The sequence below is a fragment of the Helianthus annuus genome, chromosome 3, assembly GCF_002127325.2.
Source record: "Helianthus annuus cultivar XRQ/B chromosome 3, HanXRQr2.0-SUNRISE, whole genome shotgun sequence".
NCBI classification, from domain to species: domain Eukaryota; kingdom Viridiplantae; phylum Streptophyta; class Magnoliopsida; order Asterales; family Asteraceae; genus Helianthus; species Helianthus annuus.
This window is the reverse complement of record NC_035435.2, coordinates 164,524,794-164,539,835: the sequence shown is the minus strand read 5'-3', so window position 1 is coordinate 164,539,835 and position 15,042 is coordinate 164,524,794. Positions and strand designations below refer to the sequence as shown.

The window sequence follows — 15,042 nt, the reverse complement described above, 5'->3', positions numbered from 1 at the left end:
GTTTTACATCAATCGAAAACCATAAAAACGAATATCGGTTCCTATACTACCGGTATCGGTACCGATGTTATTCGGTCGAAATCGATTTGGTTCGTCACGTATCGATACTCGTACAGTTTACGAAACAAAAAAAATACGTTTTCTTTTTTATATTGTTACCGGCACTCGTATAGTTTACGATACAAAAAATACATTGTTTTGAATATCAAAAAATAAATTAGTATTCAAGGTCGTTTTTTTCCGATTTGGTACGATAGCGGCAAGATATTCATTTTCAATAAAATTTATATCGCAATGTTAGATAAAAAATAAACATACTGCAGAATTAGATTATAAAAATATTAACGTACGCAACTTATTAAAAATAAAAATATTAAACTAAATGATGAATAACATATTATAATTTTTTAGATCAAAACTTAAAATAAATATTTTAATATTTTAAACACTATTCATGATCATTTCAAATTGATATGTATAATATAAATATAATAATATAATAATAATAATAATAATAATAATAATAATAATAATAATAATAATAATAATAATAATAATAAAACGTTTAGAAAATAACTTTTTTTGTTACTATTAGCATTTAATCTCTGTTGGACATATGAAAGATGTACCATCAAACACCTTTTAAAAGTCTAATCTCCATGTTAGCTCTTCACCACGCTTCTCCAGCTTGTCCTTAGCTTCTCTAAGGGCCCATGCATCAAAAAATTTAAAACGTTTGCAGATAAATTATGAGTAGGTTACGCTCCAGTAATAAAAAGAAAATACAACGCTTTACGTAAATAAGAACCCCCTCTGAAGAAGGAAGTGGCTTACGGAAGCGATGGGAGTTGGGTAGGTGGTGGATTTTTTTATGATAAAATGACATTATGGAACTAGTAATAAAAAGATGTTAACAGAAAAGAATAGGTAAAAAAAGTTTAAAATAATTTAACTATGTCGAGTAAAAAAATAAAAATCATGTTACCAACAAATAAAGTAAATAAAATAAAAAAAAGCAGCCGTCCTCGTTGTCTATCGTCTCCCCTGTTCGCTCCATCTTCTAAACCTAAAAAAACAACCGACAGATCTTCTTTCCATTCTACGATTCAGCAGGCAGGGAAGGTAAGGTTCAATCAGCAGGTAAGCTTCGATTAGCCACCATTTCTTCTCTATTACGATTAGCCACCATTTCTTCTCTATCACATTTGAATTGTTTTTTCGGAACGCCATTTGAATTGGATCGGACGAACCAAAACGAAAATCGTGCCATGACCAGCGATTTACGTGACATTGGTTTCTTCATTAATTGAAGTTATAAGAATTTTAAGTGGAAGGAGGTTTATCAGTTTCATTTGTTGATGAAATGTTAAATATTAACTGTTCTGATTGATGATATTTGATATTGATTTAATAGTTTGATATATATGATATTGTCTCTGCAAATAGCTAGATAGCCTTGTATAGTTTTATTAACGATGGACCAAATCTACGGCTCCCAAAGAGGGCACGAAAGCAATTTTATGGACATGTTTTGACAGGGCAGAAAGTAACCACAAACCTCATCCTCTGATCGGAAACAACCTCCACAATGGAGGAATCATCGGGGAAGACAACGAAGAAGCATCCATGGTTTTGGAGTTCCGCTGTAGCTTCGATAGTGCTAAGACTAGTACTCATAGTCTACTTCCCAAACACTCTCAACTTCTCCTCTCGCCCCGAAGTCTCCACCCCCATCACAAGCCTTCGTCGCCGTAATCACTAACGCTGCTCACAAACTTCAATTGCTTTTGTTTTTTGAATTATTGATTGATCAAGGTTTTTATGTTGATGTTTCAGTGGCGGAAGGTTATTGGTTAAAGCAATCTTCGATGTCGCCGTATGCTGGTTTGTTTTTTGATGTTTGTTTACAAGGTTCTGTTATGCGTATATTGATAACTCAATGAGTTTAATTCTTTACAGGCTCAATGTACCATGGATCTCCTCTTCTATTATCGATCCTTGGGCCTCTCACTGGTGATAGGTATATAAACGATCGATGGCATTTTAGTTTTATAATTTTGCAGTCAAATATGTTATAGGGCTATCTTTAATGGGACTAGGGGTGCAAACGAGCCGAGCCGAGCCCGAGTTTGACCAGGCTCGCGCTCGATTAACTTTATGTGAGCTCGGCTCGATTCGAGCTTTGTTTTCAAGGCTCGAGCTCGGCTCGTTTGTATTTTCTCAAGCTCGAGCTTGGCTCGTTTATTATCTATTAATTAATATATTAAATAAAAATAATATAAATAATAGACTTTTTAGGCTCGTGAGCTCGATAAGTGAAGCTCGGGCTCGAGCTCGTTTACTAAATAAGCTTATTTTTAGGTTCGAGGTCGGCTTGTAAACAAGTTTGAATAAGCTCGGCTCGACTCGGCTCGTTTACACTAAGGCTCGATAAGGCTCAACGAGCCTAACGAGCTTCACATGCGAGGCTCGAGCTCGGGTTCGATAAACAGACGAGCTTTATTTTAGGCTCAAGCTCCGCTCGGGCTCGATAAGGCTCGGCTCGTTTCGAGCTTTTTCTCGAGCCGATCTCTAGTAGCTCGCGAGCCGCTCGGCTCGTTTGCACCCCTAAATGGGACGTAGGAGGATCAATTCTGTATTTGTGATATAAAGTTGTTATAGTGTTCTGATAATTGCTTGTTACTATGCTTGCAGAGGTGAAGGACAAAGCCATCTTTTATGCGGGTAAAGTTTCCATCCTGCCTTTTAACGGTTTAAAATTAGAGGGGGTTAATTTGGCATGACCTATTATAAAAAGTAAATTGACAAAAGTTAACCGGGTTAAGAGTATACTCTAGCTTATGCATTTTACGTATGCTTATATCTTTATGTTTAACAATTTTTACTTCTTTGTTCATTTATTTTTATCAGCTTCTAGTATAATTTCTTAATTACATTGTTGATATAAAACGTATTTTTGGAAACAGTCTGGCATTTGTAATTGCAGATTTCATCACTGCAATTCTTATTCGTGCGATTGGCCAGCTTCTCCAAGTGGCGGATATCCAGAGTTTGAAATCATTAGGAGCTAGTAAATTTTCAAAAACATCAGGTATTTTTTTTTTCAATTTGCAAAGCCCAAACTATCTACACACCAAGTGTGTAGATAGTCACCACAAAAAGTTGTTTTTTGTCTTTATATACACACCCTGCAGTGTCGAACTGTGGCCAAAACGCGGCGTTTTGGTCCGGTTAACCAGGCAAAGACTGACGGGTGTCTGACAGGTCTGTTGACCGGACCAAAACGTCATGCTTTGGCCGTGTTTTGGTCCTGTCAACCAGACCGGGTGTCAGTCTTTTGTCTGGTTGACAGGACCAAAACGCGGCCAAAGCTCGGCGTTTTGGTCCCGTCAACAGACCCGTCAGAAACCCGTCAGTCTTTGTCTGGTTAACCGAACCAAAACGCCGCGTTTTGGCCACAGATCGACACTGCAGGGTGTACATATAAGGACAAAAAATACCTTTTAAGGTGTGTAAATAGGCAAATGGGTGTGCCAATAGGTACACCCTTTGCAAAGCCCCGTACCTTTTATGTTATTTAATTCTTAGAAAAGCTGATGAACTGTAAATTATGTAGAAAATTTTCCCGCTGGTGATATAGCCGCTCTTGTGTACCTATGGAATCCTTTGACCATCATCACGTGTTTGGGGTATTCAACATCACCGATCGAAAATCTGATGATTGTTTTGTCTCTATACGGCGCATGTAGGAGTAAGAACTCGATACCCCTTTTCTCGTGCATGATTAATATCTATATTATTGTTAATTAATTATCCAATTCTTAATGCAACAGGACTAGTTCCTCTTGCTGCTTTTGGATTGGTGATGGCATCTCATTTGTCCCTCTATCCCGTTATTCTAATCATACCAGTACGGTTATATCGTTATACTTACACCTTTCATCTTCTTTTGCTACACCAATTTTCAACGTTTTTTTTTTTTTTTTTTTTTTTCTGTTTTAGTTAGTTCTGTTAATAGGTTCTGGTCTAGATACACCGCCAAGAAAACTGTTTCTGCAACCAAATCATGGCGATGGTTACAAGAAAACTAATTTTTCATGGAGACGAGTTGTTTTGTTCTTTTTGTGGGCTTCTGTATGGGCACTCTATGTTCTAGTTCTGTGCAGTATTTCTCTAAAAGAGTACAGTGGCCTCGGAGAAATGTTTAAAAGGTACAGTCTATTACTCTATTATCATACTAGTATTAAGCCCCTGCGTTGCAGCGGTTGTCGTAAAACTGTGTCAAGTAGTATCAATGCTATACCATTATCAGCGATCACCAACACCGGAAAACTCGTAAAAACAAAATAAATAAAAACGAAAAAAAATAAAGACGAGCGAAAAGCAGACGTAAAATCTTTGAATTACGCACGCTCGTTGTAGAGAAATTAAATCGAAACATAAAACATAGAAAAAATAACTAAGTTAATCCAGGACCCGTGTGTTGCGACGAACGTGTCAAACGGAGAAAAATAGATGTGTTTTGACGGGCCAAACGGGAAAAATATACGAAAAATGTTGAACCCCACACGCACGTTGCGGTGCGTTAACTCACAAAATTTAGAACGAAACGAAAAGCTTGGGAATGATGAAAAGTATGGTGGAAAAAAATTGAAAATTAAAAAGAGTTGGGGTTAAATTGGAAAAGATGAAAAACTTTAGATTAATAAGTAAAAAAACAAAGGGTCTAAATTGTAAAAGTATAAAATTTTTGGGTAATATTATTAATAAGTAAAAAAACAAAGGGTCTAAAACAAAGGATATTAATAATTTATTAGATATTAGATTTAGATATTTATAATATTATTAATTGGATTTATTACTATTAAAATAAAGATAAGGATAAAGATAAGAGTAAATTTCAAAGTTCGTCCTTTATGTATGTCTAATACATCAAAGTATGTCCTTTATCTTTAATAACCTCAGAAAACATCCTTAATGTTTGAAAAACCAATCAGGTTATGTCCTTTACCCTAAACCTTGTTTGTTTTCCTAGTTAAATCAGGTCATGTGAGAAGCACATGAGGGTATATTGGTCTTTACCTTAATAAAAACCCTAAACTCCACCATCATCTTCTCCATCTTTCAATCACCTGCACATCAACATACCCCCTTCTTCTCTCTATCTAACAATCCTACCACCACCACAACCTGGCATATTCAAGAGAGAGTGAGTGAGAGAGAGAGATCGAGCAGAAGAGGAGGCAGGAAAGAGAGAGAGAATCGGCGGAGCCGGTGCCGTCGTCTACGGCGGCGGTGGTTCCAGCGACCCTCTCGAGTCACAGCCGTCGTGGGTTCAGGAATTTTCTCCGGTAAACTTATCCAACTCGTCATCTTCACCTCTTTTACTCTCAGGTCTGTAACGAGCTATCTCTCAAGTCCGTTTTGTTAGCGTTTCAGGTGGCGGTGATGGCGGCGACAGGTGGGTCGTGGTGGCGGTGGTGGCGGCAGGTAGGTTGTGGTGGTGGTAGGATTGTTAGATCTCAATAAACCACTTTGTTGCCCTAATTTTGGTGAGTTGTAAGAAATTAGGGGTTTTTTTGTTCATGGGTTATTGATGATAATGTTGATGATAATCTGGGTTTTGAAGTTTTGAATATCCGGGTTTTGAAGTTTTGAATATCTGGGTTTTGAAGTTTTGAATATTTTTTTCTGTGTTTTGAAGATCTGGGTTTTGTTTGAAGTTTTGAAGATATAATGTGCAGATTATGAAGCTTATAGTTAAGAGAAAGAAGATTTGAATTTTTTATAATTTTATTTTTCTAGTATTAAGGTAAAGACCAATATACCCTCATGTACTTCTCACATGACCTGATTTAACTGGGAAAACAAACAAGGTTTAGGGTAAAGGACATAACCTGATTGGTTTTTCAAACATTAAGGATGTTTTCTGAGGTTATTAAAGATAAAGGACATACTTTGATATAGTAGACATACATAAAGGACGAACTTTGAAATTTACTCTAAAGATAAAGATAAGTGATATTTATATATATATATATATTAGTTATTAGTATTAAAAGAAATATTTTAATTAAATAAATATAAATAAAATTTATGTGGTTGAAGGAGAGAATGCCATGTGGCATTATTTGTAGTCTTTTATTAATATTTAGATATTCATATTTAAATATTTTACTAGTTTAAAAAACTTACCATCGTTTTGTTAACGTATTATCTAATCATATAGATTGATACTTGCAGAACGTATGGGTTTATTCTCAGCGTAGAAGATTTATCTCCAAACATTGGTGTCTTGTGGTGAGTACTTACACATACCGTGGTCATAGTTGTTAATAGCGACCATAGCGGTCGCTATAGCGCGCTTTATGGCGATGCGACTATGTGTCGCTAAGTTGGTCATGGCGATGAATAGCGATTGTAGCGACAGTTATTATTTTTTTTTAAAATTTTTTTTAATGTTATAAAGGGTTATAGCTATAAAATAGCTAGATTTATAGGTTTTTGTTAAATATACATGTAAAATAGCATATATACAAGGGTATTTTGATGTAATATACATATAAAAATTTTCAAAATTCTTTTTCTAGTGTAATCGCTATTTATAAAATTGCCGTCGCTATTTGTCGCTATTCGCTACGTAGCCTAGCCATGCCTTGTCGCTATTTGTCGCTATTCGCTATCGACAACTATGACCGTGGTTGTTGTTTATGTACTACATTTGTTTTAACTAAGATTTTACGTACAGGTACTTCTTTGCAGAGGTATTTGATTTTTTTAGAGATTTCTTCCTGATAGTATTCCATATAAACATTCTTTTCATGGTGTTACCACTTGCTATACGGTTACATCATCGACCTTGCTTTTTAGCATTTGTCTACATTGCAATCTCTTCTATTCTCAAGTCCTACCCTTCGGTATATTCTCTAGTATTCTCTAGAAAGTGATCATCTTCATTTTCATATTTTGATACTTTTTGAATTGATAATATTATCATTCATGGATATGGATAGGTTGGCGATTCCGCTCTTTACTTGGGCTTACTGGGCCTGTTTGTCAATGCATTAGCCGGTAACTGATTAAACCACTTATACCACATCACTTTTTTATGCTTCTAGGCTTCTATCCATCTACCTTTTATAATTTGTTAAAGAGTAAAATGCCATTTTCGTCCCTGAGGTTTGGCCAGTTTTGCGACTTTCGTCCAAAGGTTTGTTTTTGCGCATCTGGATCCAAAAGGTTTGAAATCTTGGCATTTTCATCCAACTCGTTGACTCCATCCATTTTTCTCCGTTAAGTCAGGGGTATTTCTTGTTTTTATGTTAACTTAAAGGGCAATTCTGTCTTTTTCACTTTTAGTACAAGCATTTAGCATAATGTACAAGACCGAATTGCCCTTTAAGTCAACAAAAAAGACGAAAATAACCCCGACTTAACGGAAAAAATGGATGGAGTTAACGCACCGGATGAAAATGGCAAGATTTCAAACCTTTTGGATCCAGATGCGGAAAGACAAACCTTTGGACGAAAGTCGCAAAACTGGCCAACCCTCAGGGACGAAAATGGCATTTTACTCTTTGTTAATTTATATCTACATTTTTGGCAGATATGCAATTCTCGTTTTTCCTTTTCTCTGGGTATTTGGGGACGTTACTTCTTAGCCCTGTGATGCACAACCTGTGGATATGGCGGGTATGGTTATTGCCCATTTGTTTTGTGTAGTTGACTAGTTGTTATGTAACTTAATATTTTGCCCTAAATGAAATTTGTAGGGAACAGGAAATGCGAACTTTTACTTTGCTACTGCAATGGCTTATGCTTGCTTTCAGGTTGGTCAATCTATATTATATGCTGTTGAGGGGTGTTTTAGACACAAGTGTTGAGGATTGAGGTTTAACCGGGCACTTTCGAAAACTGATTTTTAGGTCAAACGTTAAACATTGCAATTTTTTGGTTTGGGAGAGTAGAATAAAAAGAATAAAAACGAAACTGACTCCGGTTTTAATAAATAGTAAAATGCCATTTTCGTCCCTGAGGTTTGGCCAGTTTTGCGATTTTCGTCCAAAGTTTTTTTTCCGCACCTGGATCAAAAAGGTTTGAAATTTTGCCATTTTCATTCGGCTCGTTAACTGCATACATTTTTCTCCGTTAAGTTAGGGGTATTTTCGTCTTTTTTTGTTAACTTAAAGTGAAACTCGGTCTTTTTCAGAGGTATTCGGTCTTTTTACATAAAGTGAAAAAGACCGAATTGCTCTTTAATTTAGCAAAAAAGACAGAAATACCCTTGACTTAACGAAGAATAATGGATGAAGTTAACGAGCCGGATGAAAGTGGCAAGATTTCAAACCTTTTGGATCCAGATGCGGAAAAACAAACCTTTGAACGAAAGTCGCAAAACTGGCCAAACCTCAGGGGTGAAAATGGCATTTTACTCTTTAACAAATTATAGTTTGGTTGGCATGCAATTTAAATTTTAGAGTTAAATGCCATTTTAGTCCCTGTGATTTGGGCCATTTTGCCAGTTTAGTCCAAAGGTTTGAAACGTTGCCATTTTAGTCCAAATAGTTTCAAGCGTTGCCATTTTAGTCCACTAGGTTAACTCCGTCCATTTTTTCTGTTAGCTAGAAGGGTAATTCGATCATTTTATATGGTCGAATTGCCTTTCTAGTTAACAGAATTACATATAAAATGACCGAAATGCCCTTCTAGTTAACAGAATAAAGGGATGGAGTTAACCTAGTGGACTAAAATGGCAACATCTGAAACTATTTGGACTAAAATGGCAACGTTTCAAACCTTTGGACTAAACTGGCAAAATGGCCCAAACCACAGGGACAAAAATGGCATTTAACTCTAAATTTTAAAACATGATGAAGTTGGTCTTAGTCTCCAATGTATGCACCATTGGTGTAACAAGTCCTACTCCAACCAAGAAACCAAATTTGGTGCAACGTCATTTTGGTGTAGTGTCCGGTGCATACATTGCAGACGTCCTTGCAGATTACAAAACCAATGTCCTGTTTCTCTGTGTCAGAAAAAAAAATCACATTTACAGTATTCCTTTTTTTCTGTGTTTCTAATTGCACAGATTATCTTAGTTGTGGAGAGTGTAAGTTCGATGCTTAACCATGATAGAGCTCTAAAGAAAGGTGCTACACCGGTTGCAAAAAAGATACAATAGTAGAACAGGCTATGCATGATTAAACGAAATCCCAGGAAGCTTGTTTTCAAGAGGCAATCTGCACTTGTGACCAGGCTTTTTTTAAATTGTTTTTCTTTTGGGACATACGAATAGTCGAATACGCAGCAGATGAGTTAAATGGTTTCATCACAGCTCGGTTCAATCACGTTTTTCTGCAGTATGGCATGTAATGTTGTTTTCATCTTTAATATTAGGTTCACACATAAAGTATATACCCAAACTTCATTAGCTAAGGCTTGTCGGATTGATTAGTTATGCTTATCTTTCTTGGAAAAACGGACATAAAAGCCATCTGGAAATTGTAAACCTGGAGTTCGAACGATTCCACCTCCTTTCACTAGTTGCCACCTAAGAATAATGTAAGGATATAGTATTAAGTTGTTATCTCATATTCTCTACCTTTTGCATGCTAATATGTATAGTATATAACTAACTATACCGATATCGTGTCACTATACAATGAAGAAAGATAGCCATCTCAAGTCTAGCGAAATCTGCACCAGAACAAAACCTTAGGCCACCTCCAAAAGCCATGAAATTCTGTGATGCACCTGTCAAATCCAAATCCTGCTTGCAATGCAATTTGGGAGCTCATGAGAACTACCATCTATAGCTAGTTTTATAAATGAAAATTTTTAATTTTTTTTATTTATAGTCACATAACCGTGTGAGGGTAGCTAAAGATTACCTTCCATCGCCATGGATTAAAGTCAAGTGGATCCGCATAATTCTCATGGTTTAAATGAACGGCCGGGGGACATACTATCACCACCCAGCCAGATGGAATTGTATAGCCTGCATAAAAAAAACCTTCATGAAGGTTCTCTGCCTTTATTTTCCCCGATCCTGTTGGTTAGCAGAGTATTGATGGGTCCCATGAGTTCACTTGCATAAAAAAATACACCAAATTTTATAAGAGTACCAAATTTTTACATCAGAATTTGGTATACTAGCATGACACAAACTTTAATTTTCTAGATCCTGTTGGTTAGTAGGGTATTGATGGGTCCTGTGAGTTTTCCAGGTTCCCATTTGCATCAACAAAAAATAAAAAAATACACCAAGTTTTATAAAAGCACTATTTGGTCTGCTTAGCATTTGAATTAAGCATGGCAAATGCTGTTTTTATAGTGGTGTTAGTTGATAATAACCTTTGAACTTGACATCTTTTAGAGCTTTTCTAAACAATGCAGGAACTACATTCCCCAGTCTTAGTGTTTCATTTATAACCTGTAAATTGTAATGTCTTCAGATCGATTAGTGTACCCGTGTATTCTTTTGTGAGAGTAACTAAGAGCATTCGACATACCTGAAATGTGAATGTCATCGACTTATATTCTTTCCACGTAAGCCCAGACACGGGGTTTTCCCGATCTCTGAGGATTTTCTCATGTTCTTCCTAGATCAGATAGCAAAAGATGCTGTTAAATCATTTATTATGTATATTTACTTTCTACTGATCGTTACGTAGTACGTACGGTTAATTCCTTTAATGCCCGAGGGTTGTCCGTTAGAAGCTTGATAGCAACTATAACCGCAAGCGAAGTTGTTTCAAAGCTTGCAAACAAAAGCAAAAACATCAAGTCCAGGGCAATCTCTTCTGTAAGGATTGTATCATCTTTCTTGAGTTCCTCAAGAACATAATCAAAGAAATCGGTGTTCGCCTCATTAGGTTTAGCGCGTCTTTCCTCTAGCATGTTCTTGAGCACCTTCATCACCTTCTTTCTTCCCTGGTTAATTTCATAATGAATAATCAGAAATTAAGACTCTTAATTAAAAGTATGGTTTATCAAGAACTAAAACAATATGCATTTTAGATTGTAAAAAATATATAGATTTTCCCGCACCTTTAGACACTTGTGATGTGCGGTTCCTGGAATCGCAAGAGGGATTGAAACTAAACCCATCATAAAATCATCAAAGTTCTCTCTTAGATTCTCAGATGACTTCTCTAGATCATAACTTATCAGTTTTTTGGCGGTGAGATCAAATATCATCTGTTATACAACAAATGGTAGTAAGAATAAGGTAATAAGCAAGGATTATGTTGGTGATTTTAGTATCACCAAACCATTTTGAGTAATCGAGATTTACTTAAAGACCTAATGAGAAATTTGAATAAACATTGGTACGAGTTTGGAGGCGTGGAGTGCACGCTCAAAATAAAATTGTTCTAGTTTTAGGTACCATGGAAACTCAATGGTTCTTAGAGCATCAATAACGCAAAGTCTAGAATACCCTGTCCGCATTTCGGACCACTAACTTCCGGACCACCCATGCTGTAGCACTTTGACTATGGTGGTCCGGTTTGAAATGGTGGGGACCACACACAAAATTCTTTTTATTTGTCTTTAGTGTAAAAGTGGGGTGTGATGTGAAGGTTTGGAATGGTTTAGCGTTGGAGGAAAAAGTGGAGTTTGGAATGATGTGGTGGGTTTGGATCTTGGACTTTGACAAGCGTTATGGATGCTCTTAGGGGCGAAGTCTCTAGAACATGGGGGTTGGCTCCTAGTGGGGTCCAAGGGGTAACAACCGAAGAAGTTTCAACTCATGTAACTGTTCACAGTTACACCCAACTGTTATACTCGTTCCCGAAGAGTTAAAATGCTTCACTCCAATCATTGTGATTGTTTGACCCTTATATATAAAGCGATTTGCGTGGTTTGTTTAACACATGAAATTATCAATTTGTTTTTCACAGAAAGTAACATCTCGTTCTATGCAAATTACTCTTGGTCTTATTCGATTCTTGATTTCATCGTATACACACGAAATACTATAACCTGAAAGTAAAATCATACACGATTCAGAAAACTATCAATGTTTTTTTATATGCGAAACCTACGGATTATTATTCGTTCCCAAACAATTGTACTTAGTAACATCAGAGCCGTCACCGAAAACTTTTGAAAAAATTTAGGCCTCGGGCGACGAAAATAATTGGGCCCAAAATTATGGTTAAGAGTAGATGAATTACAAAAATAAAAACTTAGTGATGGAGCAAAGACTTGAACTTGAGACCTTTACATCATTTTGAGATAGTTTTTGCTACTACACCACCAATACTTTTTTGCATAATAAATGGATAAATATACTAAATATATAATTTAATAAATATATACAAGCTTATAAAGACTTTTCGGGCCCTTTAAAATTTTGGGCCTCGGGCGTCGGCACGGGTTTGCCGGGCCCAGAGCCGGTCCTGAGTAACATTACTATATATAACATGCCACATGTCTAGGGCTGTAAATGAACCGAACGTTCAGCGAACAGTTCGTAAACCGTTCGGCGGGAAGTTCGTTTATGTTCGTTCGATTAGCTTAACGAATGAACACGAACAAAAATTTTCGTTCGGTTAGCTTAGCGAACGAACATGAACACATGTCTCGTTTGTTCGACTGCGTTCGTGAACGTTCGGTTACGTTCGTTCGCTTATATTTGTTCATGTTCGTTTGATTATATTAAAAAATAATAAATAATAAACCTTTTATCTAAACATATTGAAAACTTGAAACCCTATTTTTTGTAAGTTAGCTAAAATTTGGACATTCTAAGACATTTTTGGGGATAATTATGTCTAAGTTAGTTAAACTTGATTCATCGTTTGGTGGTGTAGTAGACTTCTTATGTTTTGATTTATCATTTGATAGTTGTATTTAACTACTTTATATCCAATGTTTTAGGATAACAATGTTTTTATTTTTTATTTCAAGTTAAATGTTCGTTTACGTTCATTTTTATTTGCTTGCATTCGTTTGTGTTCGAGACCAGTGTTCACGAACTGTTCATGAACAGCTGAATTTCCTTAACGAACGAACACGAACATAAACTTATGTTCGGTATGCGTTCGTGAACAGTTCGCGAACATGTCAACTTCCTTAACGAACGAACACGAACATGGTCTTGTTCGTTCGGTTCGTTTACAGCCCTACACATGTCTAGGTTAACAATTAAGGACTTTAGGTATTTATAAATTTCTTCACAAAAAGAAGAGTAAACTGCCAAAATGGTCCATGAGTTTTGGTCACTTTTGCCACTTTAGTCCAAAAATCAAACCTTTTGAATCTGGGTTCCTGTGTTTTCAATTTTGTTGCCATTTTAATCCAGAAGCAAAATCTAATCAGATTTTTTAGTTAACATCCAGCTTTTTTTGTCTTTTTCCTCCCTTTTAATAACGGGCAAAATGGTTAGATTTTTTAAATTAGTTATAATAAAATGTTAAAAGACCATTTTGCCCTTCATTAAAAAAGAGGAAAAGGACCAAAAAGCGTAACTGAAAAATCTGACCAAATTTTGATTTTGGATGAAAATGGCAACAAAACTGAAACCACAGGGACCCAGATTCAAAATGTTTGAGTTTTGAACTAAAGTGACAAAAATAACCAAACCTCAGGGACCATTTTGGCAGTTTACTCCAGAAAGAATAATTAATCTTCTACTTACATCTGCTGTCGCTGTTCTCAACTCTACAGTCTCTTGATTGGCCCACTTCTCTATATGTCTTGTTGTCACACTTTCAACTTCAAGAATCATCTTTTTAAGGCTTGCATGACCAACTAGATTTTGTACCATGTTCTTGAGATACTTATGCATGTACCCATGCAAAGAACCTAAATTTTGTTTCCCTAGTACCTTTGTCATGCTATCTGGGTACCAAAGTTGGAACAAATGACCCTCTTGTTGGAACACCATTTGGTTAAGCTCTGAATCGCTCGAGACTATAACCGGCAGCCCAACCAAACTGGTGCGGAATATCGTCCCATATCTGCCGTAATTAAGTGTTAGTTAGCTTAACCAATGTCACAAATATGAAACAATGTATATTACCTGATAAAGGCACATATATATTACACCTAATTACTTGGAAGTGTCTAGTAATGCCAGTATTAACTGTTAATAGTGTTACAAGTTTAAAAATTTAACAATTTATGGGAGTTGTTAACATATAAAAGTGTGTAATTGGAAACTTGAATGGGGAAATATGCCACCACAAAATGATATATAAAAGTCTGTAATTCGAAACTTGAATGGGGAAATATGCTACCACAAAATGATTCTAATCTTTGGACTAAAAACATAAAAAACTGAATAAAATTTTATACGACATATTAACTAATTTACATTTATAAATTGAAGTGTGTACGGATCCATTAGACTTTAAATATTACCTAATATCACTAATAAGTACTAGGTACAAAAATAATTTATTCTCTTTTTACATATATTAACCATAAAATCATTGGCCCTGTGGCAAAAACAATGCCTTTTGGAACACCAAAGTTTGTAGGTTTTGAGTTTAAGTCTCACCTAAATAAAGAAATTGCCGTTAAAAACATATATCAACCGTAAAGATTTAGCATATATATCTGCCATAGTTTGTGTTAACAAACTAAAACAAATAGAATTCACCTTTCAATTCTTTCCTTGAAAAAGGGAGGGGTGTCCCATCTTCGATTAGGCGCAAAAAACTGTAGGCTTTCACCGAATAGCGGCAAGCCCATTGAACCAGGAGGAAGGTTGCCATTACATTTAGGGTTCCTCCATTTGTATACCCAATATGTAATGCTGATCACAACCAAAGCTGCAATGCAGAGACCAATATGCCACATTCTTAATTGGTGACAAATTAATTAAACCAGGATTGCTAGCTAGCTGGTTCGCTAACGCTCCTGTTTTGTATTTTTAAAACATGATCATCGATCAAGATCGCGCAATATATAGACTTTATTGAAACTGATCGGATTATAAACAAACAAATGTGGAAGTTGTATATAGATTGAGAACATGATCATGATGTGTCGTAGGGGATTTCCTCTACATATGAAAACTGTGAACATGAG

General features: G+C 35.9%; 2 protein-coding genes across 8 annotated transcripts; one reads left to right on the top strand and one right to left on the bottom strand.

Moving 5' to 3' along the window:
* The first annotated feature begins 995 nt into the window (after positions 1-995).
* On the top strand, positions 996-9,457 carry LOC110930421 (phosphatidylinositol glycan anchor biosynthesis class U protein). Of its 7 annotated transcripts, none has more exons than XM_022173720.2 (15): positions 996-1,140; positions 1,539-1,751; positions 1,837-1,884; positions 1,960-2,020; positions 2,695-2,724; positions 2,967-3,091; positions 3,617-3,751; positions 3,834-3,910; positions 4,003-4,211; positions 6,244-6,300; positions 6,749-6,764; positions 7,014-7,071; positions 7,607-7,692; positions 7,773-7,829; positions 9,089-9,457. In XM_022173720.2, exons 2-15 carry the CDS (start codon positions 1,589-1,591, stop codon positions 9,179-9,181), a joined length of 1,215 nt encoding a protein of 404 aa, XP_022029412.1. In that variant the 5' UTR covers positions 996-1,140; positions 1,539-1,588; the 3' UTR covers positions 9,182-9,457. The 7 variants fall into 7 exon arrangements, with proteins under 7 accessions (XP_022029412.1, XP_022029408.1, XP_035843595.1 ...); XM_022173716.2 differs by having other exon boundaries at positions 6,749-6,917; XM_022173717.2 differs by having other exon boundaries at positions 1,000-1,140; positions 1,544-1,751; positions 6,749-6,917.
* On the bottom strand, positions 9,409-14,930 carry LOC110932425 (cytochrome P450 87A3). The gene is made up of 9 exons (XM_035987701.1): positions 14,612-14,930; positions 13,646-13,967; positions 11,050-11,199; positions 10,681-10,932; positions 10,512-10,601; positions 10,354-10,432; positions 9,891-9,997; positions 9,642-9,769; positions 9,409-9,550 (listed from the first exon to the last, which is right to left on the bottom strand). Exons 1-9 carry the CDS (start codon positions 14,809-14,811, stop codon positions 9,451-9,453), a joined length of 1,428 nt encoding a protein of 475 aa, XP_035843594.1. The 5' UTR covers positions 14,812-14,930; the 3' UTR covers positions 9,409-9,450.
* Positions 14,931-15,042: the final 112 nt, after the last annotated feature.

Coding starts and splice junctions, on each gene's coding strand:
- LOC110930421 (XM_022173716.2), top strand. CDS start 1,589: ATGGAGGAATCATCGGGGAAGACAACGAAGAAGCATCCATGGTTTTGG. Junction 2,725..2,966: donor CAAAGCCATCTTTTATGCGG/GTAAAGTTTCCA, acceptor TTTTGGAAACAG/TCTGGCATTTGTAATTGCAG. Junction 3,092..3,616: donor TAAATTTTCAAAAACATCAG/GTATTTTTTTTT, acceptor TAAATTATGTAG/AAAATTTTCCCGCTGGTGAT.
- LOC110932425 (XM_035987701.1), bottom strand. CDS start 14,811: ATGTGGCATATTGGTCTCTGCATTGCAGCTTTGGTTGTGATCAGCATT. Junction 10,933..11,049: donor CACATCACAAGTGTCTAAAG/GTGCGGGAAAAT, acceptor GAAATTAACCAG/GGAAGAAAGAAGGTGATGAA. Junction 9,551..9,641: donor TGTATAGTGACACGATATCG/GTATAGTTAGTT, acceptor CATTATTCTTAG/GTGGCAACTAGTGAAAGGAG.